The 13,840-nt window shown below is 38.6% G+C and overlaps 1 protein-coding gene across 1 annotated transcript in view; it reads right to left on the bottom strand.

Annotated features, from left to right (window-relative positions):
* Window positions 1–813: 813 nt before the first annotated feature.
* ap3b1 (adaptor related protein complex 3 beta 1 subunit) overlaps window positions 814–13,840 on the bottom strand; it is a 91,916-nt gene continuing 78,889 nt past the window's right edge. The window contains exon 27 of the mRNA XM_015389047.1: window positions 814–1,991. Coding sequence (XP_015244533.1) covers window positions 1,838–1,991 — 154 coding nt within the window. The 3' untranslated portion in view covers window positions 814–1,837. The remainder of the gene's footprint in view (window positions 1,992–13,840) is intronic.

Below are 13,840 nucleotides of genomic sequence, written 5' to 3'. Positions count from 1 at the left end.
GGTACACCAGAATTCATAACATGTAGGCGAATCACTGTCCCCCAGACATCCGCGGTTATATTATTTATATTTATATCTTTTAAAAACAAAGCGAAGTGTGTATGACTTCATCCGCACACCGGACTGGAGTTGTAATCCGTTTCCGCAAACAAATTTATAAATAAAAAAAAATGCACTCTACAAAAACTATTTCAGTACAGATAGGTTCTTGGTCTCACCAGAAAATTAAGATTTATAGGAAATATAGGTGAGTTGTCCATATTAATTTCTGGGGTTTCTTTCTGTCGTGTTCAAATTAAATAAAAGACATTTATTTTTTTGTTGATTGTGGAAATCATATTTAGTTGCTATATTTCACTGCTTTGGATCAGATTAAGTTACTTCTGACTTCTTCTGACGTGATAAAAAGAAGTTTACTTCTAAAAAAAGGTAAATATCCGACTCTGGTTTCCATTAAGGATGTAAATGTTTGGGAATCTATTTCATGTCCTTTTAGAATAAACATTTATTACTTATTCCTGTCAGTGAAACAAAGTCTGAGTTTTCGCTTCACAGAGGACTTCATTCTTAAAGCTTATTTCTGCAAACTGCTGGTTAATAGACTGGAAGCTGTGGGAGGAAAAAAAAGGAACAGCATGTCCAAATGTGTCGTTTTATCCTCACCAAAACTATCATAAACCTCCTACTAGAACAGCTCACACTAATGGTTTTATTTTACAACCACCTGATATCAAACGTCTGCAGGAAAAGGTTTCAGTCTAAGTGAAGAATGTTTTTTTTTCTGTGACAAAAGAAAAACAACATAAATAGGTTTATTGACAAAGTCCCATTTTATTGATCAGAAAAAGCATACAGATAAAAAGACCTTTGAGAGTAACTGATCATTGGTTTTCTACGCAACATTATTAATGACTGAAGGCACTTTAGCCATCGATCAATGGGGTCTGTTTAAAGGGTGGAATTTAAAGCTACATGAACAACTGGTCTGCTAAAGAATTTCACTAATTTATAGTTTCCTGATGAGAAAGTCAGTCTGTTCTTTCCGTCCCTGGCAAGTAAAAAGAGTCGATTACAGCAATGAGGAACTGAAGCACTGGTAACCTGATGCAGATGGAACTATGGAATGACAGGAGTGTCATTGAAAAGGAAAACCACTTTCACAAAATACAAGAGACATAAAAAAGTTAGAAAAAAGAAATTATTAAATGTAAAAACTGATATGTTGCAACTTAAATTCAGGATTTCAGTTTCTGAAAATGTCTATTTTTTGTATTCATCTGAATAAATTAGGTCTTTCTGGTTTACTTATGTTAAAACAAGCATCAATGTTTGTTGAACCCAAATTCATTTTATACTTTTATTAAAGTATTTATTTTTATATTTATTTTCCAATTTATTAATTCCTTTTTTTTTTTATTTGTGGCACTTCTATCATTCCATACAGTCCAGATAAAGGGTCAGTGTTTTAATGAAAGGAGTGCTGTCAGTATTCTTTGTTTTGGCTGAAAATGGCAGCTTTGTAAAAACAGTCGTTTAAGTGTCGCATGTTGAATTGCACAGCATTATCTGTGAAGCTTTCTTAGTGAGGGGGAGAGCAATCCAGCCAAGATTTCCACATCTTTATTCCGATAATTCAGGACGATCCTTTCGAAACATACCAGCATATTAAACCGCAAATACTGAGCAGGGCTTTGTTGCTTTCAGTTCTTCTTGATCTAAGCCTCCTGGATTTTAGGAGTGTGTCAGGCACTTGTTAACAGAAACAGACCCATCCGGAAAAATGGGAATAAAATATGTGAATTCTTTAGATCGGAATCTTTTCCCTTTGATCAGGACTTTACGCCTGTGACAGGGCTTGTTTGAGATCTCTGAGCAACATGGACGCCATGATGGTCTTCTCTGTGTTGATGGTGAGGAGTGCAGCGGAGGACTCCTTCAGCTCCAGTGTGACCAGGACCAGCGCTCCGCTGCTGACGGTTCGGCCAGCAAACCTGCAGGACCACAAAACGGCAACAAAGAAATTAGTGAATTGTGACTTTTTAAAAAATGGGAAAACTAGCAGATTGCACAATGATAGAAACCTTATAAACCATTCCACCTCATATGCACAGCCATTCAATTCCACATGATCTGCTTCTTGTGGGAATTCAAGATTCAGGAATAAAATCTTAAACAACTACAAGATTTTCATAATTTTAGCAAAGTTAAAATGTCCAATATTTTTCCAAATCACAAACTTTAAAATTAACGTTCATAGAGTAGATAGCCTTCAGATGTTAAGTAAGGCAAGTCTGTGTGTGATTTAAATTCAGCTAAAATGACTTTGAGGCTTTGTGAACATCAGAGGACAAACGGCATCATGAAGACAACTGGAAAAAGCAAACTGATCGATAGAAGGAAAGCTGCAGGATGCAGCCAAAGACAGAAGGGCGGAAGTTCAGCTTCCACCTGCACAGAAAGTCTAAACACAAAGCTAGAGCTACAGTGGAAAAGTTTAAACCCAAATACATTTTCCTGTTTAAATTTAGAGACAAATCCAACTAAACTTAAGTTAACTTTGAAAATGGATGCAAACAAAAATAAACTGCAATCAGGAATTAAACCAAAAATAATTATAAAGTCTAGCAGGAGGGGCAAAATAATCGGATTTGAGTTAAACCAGCAAGAAAAACAAACATTCCTACATCTCTTCTAGCTGCCTATGAAGCACATATGTAGAAATAAACGTTTGACTGCAGCTGGAAGGAAACCCCGTCAAAAAACCAGGCAAATATGATGCCCAGTCCAACCGTTCTACAGGCCTGCATGCAGAGGACCGACAGAGAGTCTATTATCCGGTGGGACACGCCCTTTATCCCCCTCAAACTGCTCTCAGCCTCTTTTTATGGACTGTGGGAGTCTATGACTGTGTGGGAGCTCTGGGATCATCACTGGGGACGCCCCCCCCTTCCCGTCCCACCAGCTCCCTCTGGGCCATGCGGAGAATTCAGCCTCCCGTTTCCTTGGATACCTTCCCTGCAGACCGAGGGCATATCTGGGTGCACATGGTCCCCATTGAGGGAGCTAACAAGAGGTAGACAGAGGCTGTGACCCAGCGTGACCCTCTTTGAGCATGACGGTGTCGAGCTCTGCTGCGCGCTCTCACGTGACGCATCCCCAGCCATCTGCCTCCATTTAACACGACATCCCCACAACAAAGACCCCCTGCGGCAGCCCGCTTAGGCCTGACAAACAGCCCACAAAGGAACCCACTTAGGCCTGACTAAAGCCTGTAAAGAGTCCCCGCAGGACGGCCTGTGGACGGCAGAGAGCCCGCGGCGCCGTGCGGCGCAGAGACAGGGTCTAACACATCCACCAATTAGCCCGCACACATTACAGACAGACAGGAGGGGGGGGGGGCAAGCACAATGAAACAGTGCTGGCTCACACAAACGGCAGCGTCTCTGGGGAGCTGCTAAATTACCATCAACAGACGAGAGGGAGTTTATCAGGGAGCCCTCAGCGAGGGAAGAGAGAGTCCTCCTTGGACTTAATTAAAATATTAGCCACTTCAGCAGGAAGCGGCTCATTCAAGACGAAGATGGATTTCAACCAAAAAAAAAAAAAAAAAAACCTCTTTGTTCTGCTTTAATTTCTTTAAATCATTCAGTGATTGTAAACCAGTTCTAATTACTCAACAGGCGCCCGTGCTGCGACCCTGGCCTTTTCGAAACCCTAAAATGAAAAAACAAAAAGATATTCTTTATTTTAATGTGACAAATAAACATGCATAGATGCTTTGTTTCCTCTGCCCCCCCTCCCTGTCAGTAGCCTGGGGTGTCTATGTGGTCCCTGTGGCTTTGCTAATGGATTTAGGATATAAATCTATCATTTATTCAGCTGGTTAACACCACCCTCAGGCTGCTTTCATTTCATCTCAGGAGATGCTGAAGTGTGCCCCCGAAAGCGCAAGACCGCCTTTGATTTCTGCTGCCTTTTTTATGGAGTGCTTTGCAGTTGTGGGCGAAAAGAAAAAAAAGAAAAAAAAAAAAGGAAAAACAGCAACGACAAAAAACAAATAAAGAAATAAAGTCACCACATCTGGATGTAGCACAACATCAGTGCATCTCCACGGAGCAGGAGGGAGCGATTAAGGTGGAGCGTGGCCCTTAAACGGGTCATTGGTATTCTGCTCTCTCCGTATAGCGGGCTAAACGCTGGATTAATTGCGGCGTGTGGAAAAGAAAAGCAAAGCATAACCCCTGGACTCAAAGCAGGTGGATTGACATCGATCGCCGGGGCTGCGGCTAAGCATCACTCTCCAATTATCTGTGATTCTCTCCGCACCGAGGAGAGCCTAGAAGTGCCATCTGCCTCTCCTCCACCCTGCAAACACAACCCGGGATTCACCTTTACACAGGCTTCCTACGGACTCTTTAGATCCCCACTTCATTCATACCCCAGCTTATATTTCCATTCTTTTAATTCAAATTTAAAAAGGCTTTTCTAAACACTTAACAAGATCTCAGTGGGTGTTGATAAAATACAGCAGAACAGATGTTTTCCTGTTCATTTAAACGCATCAGAAAATAAGAGCTGACATTATTTCTGGCGTTCAAAGTTACATAAAAGCTCGATAACATTGGAAACCTATGAGATGATGCATAAATATTTATCATTTCTGCTGTAATCTAAACCACAACCAAGAAATGTGGAGCACCACTACTCTTTCCTGTTATAGGCTTTAAATAATTTAAAATGACAAAGAAATCTTAAAAATAAAAGGCTTTAAAGATCGGTTCCTAACATTGTTGGCATCTTGAAATCGTTTGTGGAGCTGTTAGGTTTTATCAGCTCCATGTTCAACAGATCATGAAATAATGCTGAAGTTGGCTTCTAACCATTTGGTTAAAGGTCGTTTCACAGCTTTTTATTTTATATTCTATCTATATAAGTATAAACACACACATATAAGGGGAGGGCATTTATCGTATTGTGATAAGTTTCCCATCATGACAGCAACTTAAATGATTAATTAGAATCAAAGATTATAAAAAAAAATTCCAGAAGCTGAATTTTTATTTTCAGTTTTTACGTTTTTTTTCCATTTTATTCCATCCGGGTATTAAAATTTTATTTACTCATATAAATGTCTTTATTGTTCAAAATTATTATTTTTGATTGTGAGGCTATGATTGCTGCGTTAAGCCGTCAGTTACCTAAGAAAAACTGCAAACTAGTTTTTTCTTTAACCACCACTTTTATCGTTATCACAATAATATTACCCAATATTTTAATAAAATCTGCCCCAAGACATCTATATCCATAGTTCTATAGATAAACATAGAACTCTCACAGACAGATGGAAAAAAATTAATAGAATTTTCTGTTTATAAAGATGTTTGGAAAATCTGGATTTTTTCTCCCGTATGATCTCCTTGGGCTTCTGTAGCCCATAGTTTGTTCTCAGACTGGCTCACTGTGTGATACCACCAGCTGTAAACATTTAGTGTTTCATATTTTTATTGTTTCTAGTGAAACATGATTGTTTTACAGCTTGAGTTTTGTTGCCCTTTAAATTAAGGTAACATCCCACAAGAGATGATCTTCTTTAAAGCTGATTTTAATGTTTGTTTTTTTTTTTTTTCCTTTTTTGTTGTTTTACTTTAAAATGAAACGGAGGAGAAAATAAAAATGCGTATTCTGATTTGGTTGGAAATCAACTGGAAATATATGAAAGAATCAATCCGGATTTTAAAACGCCACTGATCAAATCTTTAACATAGCATGTGAGGTTTTACACCTTTATTTTATTTGTTAGGATTTCTAAAAATATCAGTTTCAATCAGGAACAGGTTAGTATGAAACAATACAGGAACCATGATAGAAATAGAAACAGGTTCATAGCATTTATACAAGATTGTTTTAGAAAGCACAAATCTTTAAAAATAAATGGATCTACTTTTATTCAGATCAGGAAAAAAAACTATTTTTTTCCCCAATTTTGCCAAACTACTGATACCCTGTTTTTTAAAGTTAGGCTCTACTTTATTTATTTATATTTTGACAAATAGAATAAAATCACGGTAAAACACCTGGTAAAGTTAGTAGTTCCAGAACGCCTTCTTGATTTTGGTTGTATAATTGGTAGAGCTCTCTGCTTGCTGCCATAAAACTAAAACAGTTTAACGTCATTAGGGAGTTAGTGGTGGGAATCCAACGGTTACCAAGTCAACTGATGTAGTTCCTAGCAGCCAATTGTGTTTATCTTGCAGCTGAAGGAAAAACAAAAATAGAAAATCTAAGAGTTAGCAGATTCTGGCCTTCTGACTGGCAGTGTGCAGCAATGGGTGGGGGAAAGGCAGCACTACTTTTACTATAATCCAAAGAGATGGAGAAAACTCTGCCACCGTCTGATTACACCGATTTTTATGGATAATTTTTGCAGTTTTTAACAGCAGCGTTTCAAACTACAGCAGAATCCCTGTAGGCTGCGCCTTGATGCTCGCATGTAACCCGCCCTGCAGGGCGTCTGCAAGTTTCAGAAAGGTCCATTTAAATCTTTTTAGACTATTATTCATTTTATATTAAACAACTGTCCATGCAAATCCATAGTGGTACCTGTTCTAGTAACTGAAATGGGTTTAAGCCACCTGTTACGCTGTCCTATTGAGCCCAAAGCTTTTTAAATGCGATATCCTCAATGATGAAGTAGTTAGTTATGGACTTTTTAATTTTACTTACTTCAACATGAACTAAGTCAGTTTAAGGAACAGAAATAATAAGGTTAAATTTAAAACAAATGAATTAAATAGAAGTTTAAAACCTTTTAGGATCTAGAATTGAGATAATTAAAGTTGTTAACACTTTAAAAGCATCACCTTTGATAATGTTCAGTTTAAGAAGCACAAGTTTAGTTCAAAGAGGTTAAAAAAGGGTGAAGGTTTTTCAACTTTTGCCAGGCAGAAACTGAGCAATCAAACTAAGGATGAAACATCAGATAAAACAAGAGATTTTTATTGAAATAAATGAGAAATGAAAAATTATTTTATCTTTCACAAATAAAAAAAACGGATAAAATCTTTATTTTAAGCAACTTAAGTAATAATATTGAACTTAAATAATGATAAACGCTAACTTTGTAGTTAATGGCTTCATAGGAACTGGGTTTAGAGTCACCTTCATGCAGAGAAAACACAGAGGATTCAGCTTCACATAGATCCCCGACTGAACTAAACATCCAAACGAATCTGATGCTCTGAAAATGAGCGAGTCGGCTGAGATGGAGACTAAACAGCTTGTTCCCCCCCCCCCCCAGTCTGACGCCACAGAGAAGCTGGAGTCAGTTGTGCAGCGGCTGTGGACTGCTGGTCCTTGGCGATCGCTGGAGCAGACCCGATCCGGCCAGATCGAAGCTGAACACAAACCAGCCGAGTCAGAGCAGGCAGAAAGCCAAAGCCATTAGCTTCAATTAGAACCAGGAGCCCTCCACGCATCTGGGCCGTACAGAGGGACGGCAGGGCGAAGACGAAGCGGAGGACAAACAGACAACAGAGGCCGAATGAAAGGAAACACGGCGAGATGAGTCAGAAAAAAATCCCCATGACAGAGACGGTCGTTCAATTAGGCCCGTTATGAAAGAAAGCAAATTAAATAGAAAACAGAAAAAAAATCTGTTTTAAACAAACAATCTCATTAGAATCCAGTGTAAAGACAAAGCACAGCCTATAAATCAAAGGCTTCAGTTTTATGATTTTTTTTCTTCTTTCTTTTATCATTTATTTTAGGGGAAAATTAAGCTCTAACCAGCAGGATTGGCAATGCATGCAAAATTCGATCAAATTTGCTTTCAAACGGACTGAAAAATAGAGCACATTTATTCTATTCCGCCTGTTTAGACATAAACAAGAACAGCGTTTTCTACATTTGCTTTCCTGCTTGATTTATTGCCATCCCCCTTTCCAGCAATCAATTTCTCTGTTTCAGTGGCACCGGCCCCCCCCTCCCCACTCCCACTCCCACTGGCCTGTATGGGAAAAGCAGTGCTGCACCCTGCTGATGAATGGAGGGAGTGCAGAAGGAAGCAGGCTGCGGTTTGTTGCTTTGTTCAACAAATAAACAAAACTCTTCGCCACCATAGTGTCCCCACAGCTGCCTACGCGGACGTTATCGCTACCTTTCACTGGGAATCTAAACTGTTTATCCTCTTTGCAGATTTTAAAGCCATCTCCTCTGGATTTTGGGGTGGCTTTGTTTGGAAATAAGGCCTCCTTGATGGAGGTCACTTTACACGTCACATTTAATGCAGAGTGACCTCTACATTAAGCTCTCAGTGGGTGTATCCGATCTGTATGATTAATCTAATGCCTGTGTGCGAGTGCCATTTAAAGCAGGAACTGATGCAATCTATGGGTAATTGTGTCACTTATGTGAAAACTGTTTTCATTTTTTTCTTATGTGCAATAAGCCAAAGAAGTCCTGATCAGAGTCTAAATGCAAAGCTCCGTTGCTCTTTTCAGTTTCTCACACTAGTCTGAGGCGTCGGACCACTTCTGCACTTCCACACGCCAAAATGTTCTGCATAAACCTCACAATCGGATCATCTTTAGCAGAAATACAACTTGGTAATGATTGATAAAGATGCAGATAAGAATGTTTCACATTTACAGCCGGCCGTTATAGTTTTCCATTAGGTGACCTTTTTGTTGTTGTTTTTGTTTTAAAGGGCTATTTTCCAAAATGCTTCAGCTCATTTTAATCTTACAACCACTAAAATGGTTTTATTCTGAGAAACAAAAATATTAATACTAACAGCTTTTTTAAAAAAAATGATTCTTTAAACTTATAAGCATTTCATCATCTTTAAAGTCAAACAGCTGCAGCTTCCTAACTGTAAGACCTGCAGTTATGGTTTATTTTACCACAGTGTTTTTCACATGTTTCCAATCGTTTTTTTTTTGGTCACTGCAATAGAAAATGTAAAGTATTCTTTCAGCCAGCTGGCAGGTAGTGGAGGGGCAGCGCTCCATTTTTATTTGTACTGCAGCATTAAAAACAGCAGGAGAAAACTCTGATCTGATACCTTTACTAGAATCCCAATGGAAGGCTTTTATACCGTAGGAACATTAAACTGAAAAATTACCGGGTGGAACATTAGAGGTAGATGGGTCAATCAGCCATTTAATATTTTTGGCTGCTGCTATTTCCCCCCCCCCTGTTTTGAAATTGGCGGACACATTTGTTATTTCTTTCGTCAATTAGTCTATTTACGTTTTTTGTTTTGTTTTGTTTTTTTACGAAAGCTTATTTTTTGTGTTTAAATTGAGAACTGTGTAACATTTATAATCATCTCATCTCTATAATATCAATGAAGGGGGGGGAAAAAAGCAAAAATGGCTTCAAGAATCGTCCCAAAAAAAGAAAGAAAAACAGCAACACATACTGAAACAATCGGATTAATCAATTATTGAAATAATTGTCATTTGATTTAGTAATCGATTACACGGTAACTGGAATTATAGAGGTTCTAAAACATACCTTTAGCTGACAGAGTAACCCATTTAGAGCAGTAATTATAGCAAAATTGTAAAAGAATATATGTAAACATTTTGCATTTAAGATTAAAAATTCTCCTCAAGTGGAAAGTTTTAGTTTTACCTGTTTTAATTTAGAAAAAAAATTCTTTAAGGAGCCTTTGGCTATCTGATTGTTCACATCTGAACTCTGAACTCAAATCTAAAAAACTATTGATAGATTAATCAACTTGTAAGACTGATGTCAAATAATGGGTATCAGCAGGCTTTAAAAAACCTTTATAGTCTAATCTCTATGGTAGACTGATCCAAACTATTTTTTTATTTGTTAATCTTCAAATCATTTTTTAGATTAATCATTTAATAATCAGATAACAAATGTGCCTTAAAGAAGATTGTACTAAGAATTTAAAGCAGCTGAAGTTAAAACTAAGGTGAAGCTAAATAGAGGATATATTCACAGGAAAAGTTTCCTCATCTTAAATATTGGCATAATTACTAATTACTGGGTGGGTTGCTCTTTCAGCTAATGGTATGTGTTAAGAGTTTGTATGCTCCCATCTACGATTAATCCAATACTTAATTATTTTATTTCAATAATCAGTTCATCCTTGTTAATTAATTGTTTCAGTCCTAATTTACAGATCTGGTGGATTTTTAATATTAGAACTAAAGACAAACCAATGAGTGGATCAGATCTTGGTGTCCAGCTGATCAAATACAAACAAAAATGGATTCCTCCTCTTTTTAGAACTGAAGAAAACAAAACGCGTCCTCTAAACCATCAACCAACAGCAAGTGCTTTGATTTCATTTCTTTAACCCTATAATGCCAAATGTATCGTATTTGATACATACAGTTTCTGAAATGTTTTGCGTCTGACACCGTTTGCATAATTTAATGGTAAAAACTTTGCTCAAAATCCTATTGTACACAATCAGATATACCTGATAACAGAGGGCAGAAGACTACACAAAAAATTATCTCGACTTATCGCATAGTAATAAATTATTAATATCAAAAATGTATTTCTGTTTTTTCTTTTTACATATTTTGTTAAAAGGCCAAATAAGGAATTAAAACAAAAAAAAAAAGTAATTTTCTGTTTTGTTTCATTCTTGGATCGGGCTTTAAAGGGTTAAACAACCATACGTTTCCTAATATATAAACACAGAATAATCTGGTAATGTTTTTATTTATGACAGATTTAAATCTCACCTCCATCTTATAGCCGCAGCATGTTTTTTCCCCTTATGCGTTCTAATCATATGGGGGGAAATAGGATTAGAATCAGAATATTTAAACATAATTTGGCATCAAATAAACATCTGGGCATCTCTGCTTAGACTTCTGCCTCCGCGACCCGGCCCCAGATAAAGCGGGAGAAAATGAATGGAATAAACAACTTTTAATTGATGCATTTTTACTTAGAAATATAAATTCAGTCTAACAGGAGGTCTAATAAAGTAACTCCCTTTCTGACCCCTAATTATCTGTGTGCAAAACAAAAAAAGGTGGGTTGACCTAGAGGACTGAGATGTGAGAGAGGAGAAGAACCAGTCCTCCTCCTCCTCCTCAGCAGACAAGCCTGTGAACCTGGGCGGTTAACTTGATTGGGGATTCTGTCAGCGAGGGATTCCATCATCTCCAACAAATGGAGCTCCAAAGACAGGGTGGAAAAGCTGCTGATCATAAGGACAGCATGGGAGAGTGTCTTCATTACTGTGGGACTCGGTCTTCCTCTTGGGCCGTCACACAGGCAGAAAAGAGATTGATAGCCCAGAGTCGTCTGATCTATTGGTTATTCTGAATGAAGTATGGGCATATTGGTAGCAGGCCTCTCCCACTGGCTAGCATTGATTTCCACTCACTCCTTCAGCTCCCTGTGCCCTTGTGCAAATGTCTCCCTTTTTTTTTCCACACCCAACTTCCTTGCTGTCCCTTATTTATCCAGCGCCTCAGGCGTTTTGCCGCCATTCAAGCCTAAATCTATAAAGAAATCATCGTTTCAAGGCAGAAGGATCGAGATGTAACCAGGTAAAAACAGAGCAAAAGAGAGAAGGACAAGGAGGAGGAGAGGGAAGACAAAGAGGAAGTGAAAGACAGACAGCAGTGCAAAGGGTGAGACAGATGGGGGTGCAGGGATGAATTGAAAGAGGGACAGAGCAGGAAACTGAGGCAGAGCGGGAGGTGTAATTATCTATCAGGTGTTCGGGTGTGCGTGACAGAGGAGGAAGCTCATTAGCACACTCTGTGTACACCAATTACACAGCCAGGCTTCTCAGGGCATTCCCCTGGCATGGTGTGCGTGAGAGGCTGGGGGGGGGGGACAGGCACCTTTAAGGAGGACAGATGTAGCATGAAGTCAGAGCAAAAAGACACATTCAAACCTTCAAACAAACGTCCCACAACTTGGATCCTTTCTGGACTCTCAGACACAAGACAAAGTATTTCATTAAGACTGGATGTGATGGATAAATCTAAACCAGGCGTGTCTGCGCCTTTCAAAATTCTAATTTGGATTCAGGCCCCTTTACTCTGTTGCCCCTGAATTTAAACCAGTGCAATAAATGGCCTTCAGAGGTCAGGATGAACCCGTAGAGCCTGCAAACCAACACAGACAAGAGCGTCTGCCTAAACACTTTTTTAAAAACCAGAATCTGAAGACATACAACTCAGGATATCTTCTGACAAAACAGTAATTTATCAAATAAACCTAAATTTTGTCCTTTATGGAGTTTCAAGAAAACAATCTAAAAAAAATTACATAAACAAACCATCTCCATCCAATTAGATTTTTTTTTTTTTTTGCAGAAACTCTCAATTTAAATCTTCAGAGCCTTAAAGGGTTGCTTTGTTCTTCTGGTAAAACAGAAGCAAAATATGAATACATTTTGTGGGGGTGTGAATACTTTTCCAGTTTCATTTTATTTTTTCCTCTGCCAAAAATCTCAGACTTTTATTTCTTCCTATTATTCATGTATATTTTTCTATATGTTAATTCCCTTAAAATATCCCCCTCAATTGTTCCGACTCAGGCAAAAGGATCCTAATCATGATATAACCACATTTGACACTAAAGAAATGGTTTAAGTGGCAGATATTCATTCACAGGTGGATCACAGGCCATTTCGATATGTCAGCAGTATTTTACTCACTTGTCTCTTTGACAGAAAACATCTTCCACTACAACAAAGATGGACACATCTTTTTAGCGTTTCTATTAAGGCTCTATTAGCACTGACCAGCTGGAACTTTCCAGATGTGTCTTCAGGTATTTTAAAAATAAAACCCGGGTTCATGAAGAAATCCAAAATAATTTCCTACTTTTTGATTAGATGCATCATCACATTTTTAAACATTTCGAGATGAGATTCTCTGTTTAAATGTCTCATATCCTCCTTTTTTAATCCTTCTAGAATAAGCTAAAGATATTTAACATAATTTCCCTTTATGGCGCCCATTTCACGATGCGCTGATCAGCACTGTAAGGCTCAGTGGTGTAGATTCCACATATTCTGGTACGGTGCTAAAGGACTGAATATTAGTGTCTTTTTCCCTTTTCACACAATGCACCAGTCCAGTGAGGGGCGGTAGGACCGGTGAATAGAAGACCAGCAGTCGGAGTAGCACTAGCTGGACTAACTACTTCACAACAGCGCAAGTTCAGGAGGCCAGACCGTTGAGAAGCAGCTATGTCAGCGGTGTGGGGGTATTTCTAAGTGGGAAGGGAATCTCCCAGTTAGCTTTGCATCCAGATTCTGGTGTGTACGCAGAGCTTGGCTAGTTTCAAAACTTTGGAAGCACAAATAAAGCGGGTTCATTCTTGATGGAGGAAGTCTGCAGGTTGTTGTTAGAAAGGTTTTTACGAGGAGAAAAAATAATGGATCTCAACTGTATAGGATTCCTGTTTAAAGTCATAGGGAAGCGGCCGTTCCAACGGTTGCAGTTCTGAATTCTCCTTAGTGGTGCACGACTTTACACAAGTGAATAAAGTGAATGTGATTGGTCGATTACGAAGAGGGCGGGATCGTTGTGGTGGAAGGGTCGCAAGCAAGTTTCGTTGTGGCCGGTTTCTTGGAAGCATCTTGCTAACCAGTTAGCAACTTAGTGCTAGTAGGTTCCCAGTGGGTAATTCCATTGGGACCAAGTAGCACTAAATTGGTGACTTAGAAACGACACTGTCGTTCTGCTTGCATGTTTCTGCTATGGACAGCAGAAACATGCAAGAGGAGGAGTTTTTTGTTGGAGGTCGTGGATGAATCTCCATCATACATTTTTTATTTAGTGGAGGAAAACGGGGATGAAGATGTTGTAGAAGAGGACAT

Source organism: Cyprinodon variegatus, unplaced genomic scaffold (genome assembly GCF_000732505.1).
Source record: "Cyprinodon variegatus isolate N-32 unplaced genomic scaffold, C_variegatus-1.0 Scaffold446, whole genome shotgun sequence".
NCBI lineage: Eukaryota > Metazoa > Chordata > Actinopteri > Cyprinodontiformes > Cyprinodontidae > Cyprinodon > Cyprinodon variegatus.
Note: the sequence above shows the minus strand (reverse complement) of the source record. Positions and strands in the feature narration are given on the sequence as shown.